General features: G+C 69.4%; 1 protein-coding gene across 1 annotated transcript; it reads right to left on the bottom strand.

Annotated features, from left to right (window-relative positions):
* Nucleotides 1-376: 376 nt before the first annotated feature.
* MNEG_15458 (hypothetical protein) lies at nt 377-2,395 on the bottom strand (the record flags this gene model as incomplete). The annotated part of the gene is made up of 6 exons (XM_014036072.1): nt 377-442; nt 511-717; nt 927-953; nt 1,149-1,244; nt 1,524-1,820; nt 2,336-2,395. 6 exons carry the CDS (start codon nt 2,393-2,395, stop codon nt 377-379), a joined length of 753 nt encoding a protein of 250 aa, XP_013891526.1.
* Nucleotides 2,396-2,496: the final 101 nt, after the last annotated feature.

Below are 2,496 nucleotides of genomic sequence, written 5' to 3'. Positions count from 1 at the left end.
GCCGCCGCCCGCGCCGCGCGCCAGTCCCGCCAGTCCTGCCACGCCAGGTACCCGGCGGCTACCAAGCACGCCGCGCTCGTCGCCAGCAGCAGCGCGCGCCGCAGCCGCAGGCGGCGGTCGGCGGGGGCGAGGACGTTGATGAGGTAATCGCCCGCTGACGTGATCATCTCATCTGGCTCCTGGCCTTCCCCCTCGAACCGCCCGCGGTACTGCTCAAGCGCCGAGCCCAAGACCTGAGGCCGGGGCGCGTGCGCACGCGCGCCCCGCGATCACACGCACACAGCAGACGTCAAACGAAGGGCAGACGCACGCGTGGGGGCTCCGCGTCCGCTGCGCACTGGGCGGGCGCTGCCTTTGGCTGTGCACCTTGCCGCGCTCATAGCGAGCGCCGCTCTATCTTGTGCATCCAGGCCGGTTCCGTCCTGCTCACCCACCCGCCCCACTACACACAAATGCACACGCAGTTGCTTGCACACAGGCCCCCCGCCTGGCCCCGCGGCAGCGCCGCACCTGCAAGCCGCCCGCCCGCGCGACCGCCACCGCCGCGGCGCCGAACACCGCGCTGTTGTCGCGTATCAACACCGCCAGCACGAACAGCGCCGCCCAGAGCACGTCGTCGCTGTCGCCGCCATACGCGGCGAGCGCGCCGACGACGCGCGAGGGGACGCCCTCCTCCAACTCGCGCTGGCGGATGGCATCGTGCACCGCGTCGTCGCCCTTGGGGGTTTAGGGTGTAGGGTTTAGGGTTTCGGGTTTAATGTTTAAGGTCGGGGGTTGAGGGCGGCGCAGGGGCGGGGCCGGCAGAGGCGCTCGCGGCGCAGCTGAGGTGCGGGCGCGCCGCGACCCTGATTCCACCTGGGAGCGTGTTGTTCGGTTTTTGCCTGGCTACGGGCTGGCTTTCATGACTCAGAGACCACGGACCCCACCGCCGCCGGACGCGCCCCCACGAGCGCCTGCGCAAGCGGCCCCCGAAACGTGACACCCACACCGCTGCAGCCATCCCAGTCCCTGCGCGCCGCCGCGCCCCGGCCCCTCCAACACGCCTTCCTCCACCCCACCCCCCCACCCGACCCTGAACCCCAAACCCTAGATCCCCTGCCTCGTGCCCCCCTGACACCCCAAAACCTCACCGCACTGCTCAACCCCACCTGTATGAGCACGCCCAACAGCACCAGCCCCTTTGTCTGTATGTCCACCTCCCCAGGATGCAAATCCAGGGCAATAACAATATCCCGCAGCGCCTCCTGCGGGGTAACACGCGCAGGCCGCGCCGCCGGCGAAGAAAGGGGCGGCGGGCTGTGGGCGCTCGGCATGGCCGCGGCTCGCGGGGGCACCCACACGCCTGCGGCGGGCCGCCGGCCGCAAGCATTGCAAACACGACAAGCAGCCGCATTCCACCCCATGGTAGCCCGCGGGCTACAGCTCGGATGGGCAGGAGAGGGATGCCCAGGCGGAGGGGCCGGGTGCAGCAGCCGGGGCGCTGGGGCAGGGAGGGCGGGCTGCTCCCGCCCGCCACGGCGCACCTGCGTTATGTGCGCCTGCATCATCGCGTTCTCAAGCGCCAGCGGTATGAACGCCAGCAGCACGCTCAGCTGCACCATCACGCTGCCCCGGAACCGCCGCATCGCCGCCGCGACGGCCTCGACGGCGCCGGCCTTGGCGATGTGCCACTGGTTGGACTGGCAGACCTCGGACTCGCCGCGGACTAGGGACATGAGCGCGAGGCAGGCGTTGCAGGCGACGCCGTCGTCGGAGCCGGGGGCGTTGAGGGCGTCCACGATGCCGCGGATGCCGCCGCCCGCCGCGACGGCCTCGCGCACCTGGCGGCGGCGGGGGCATGAGGTTTGTGTGTGTGTGTGTGTGTGTGTGTGTGTGTGTGTGTGTGTGTGTGCGCGCGCGTGCGTGCGTGCGCGTGCGTGTGTGTGTGCGTGTGTGTGTGTGTGTGTGTGTATACGTGTGCGGATGCGCGCGAGTGTGTGCGTGTGTGTGTGTCAGAAGTGTGTGTGGGGGGTTGCTTGCATGCGCACTGCGGCCTTGGGATGAGAGCATGGGTTCGCGCAACACTCGGAAGCTGGAGGGCCTGTTGTTGCGCTGCTGGCCAGCTCAGGCAGAAATGCATCCCGATTCATGCACACACACCATACTCAGACGCTCCCATGGACAGGCGGAGGCACAGGCGCGTGCACACACACCCCGCCCTGCCCCGCCCCTCGTGCGCGCACACACACACACACACACACACACACACACACACACACACAACACACACACACGCGCACGCGCGCGCAAAAACACGATGAACGAGCAGCAACACAATCGACACAAAATCCAGCACCTCGTCGTCACTCCAGGCGAGCCGCGCCAAGCTCTCCAGGCTGGACTGGTGGACGTCCATGCCGGCATCAGGGTCGCGCAGCTGCTGCAGGGCCACCTCCACCTGACCAGGGCGGCGCCGCGCGGGGCCAGATTGGGGGTCGGTTGAGCGGCGGTTGGGGG

This window comes from Monoraphidium neglectum (assembly GCF_000611645.1).
Source record: "Monoraphidium neglectum strain SAG 48.87 unplaced genomic scaffold scaffold05343, whole genome shotgun sequence".
Taxonomy (NCBI): Eukaryota; Viridiplantae; Chlorophyta; class Chlorophyceae; order Sphaeropleales; family Selenastraceae; genus Monoraphidium; species Monoraphidium neglectum.
Note: the sequence above shows the minus strand (reverse complement) of the source record. Positions and strands in the feature narration are given on the sequence as shown.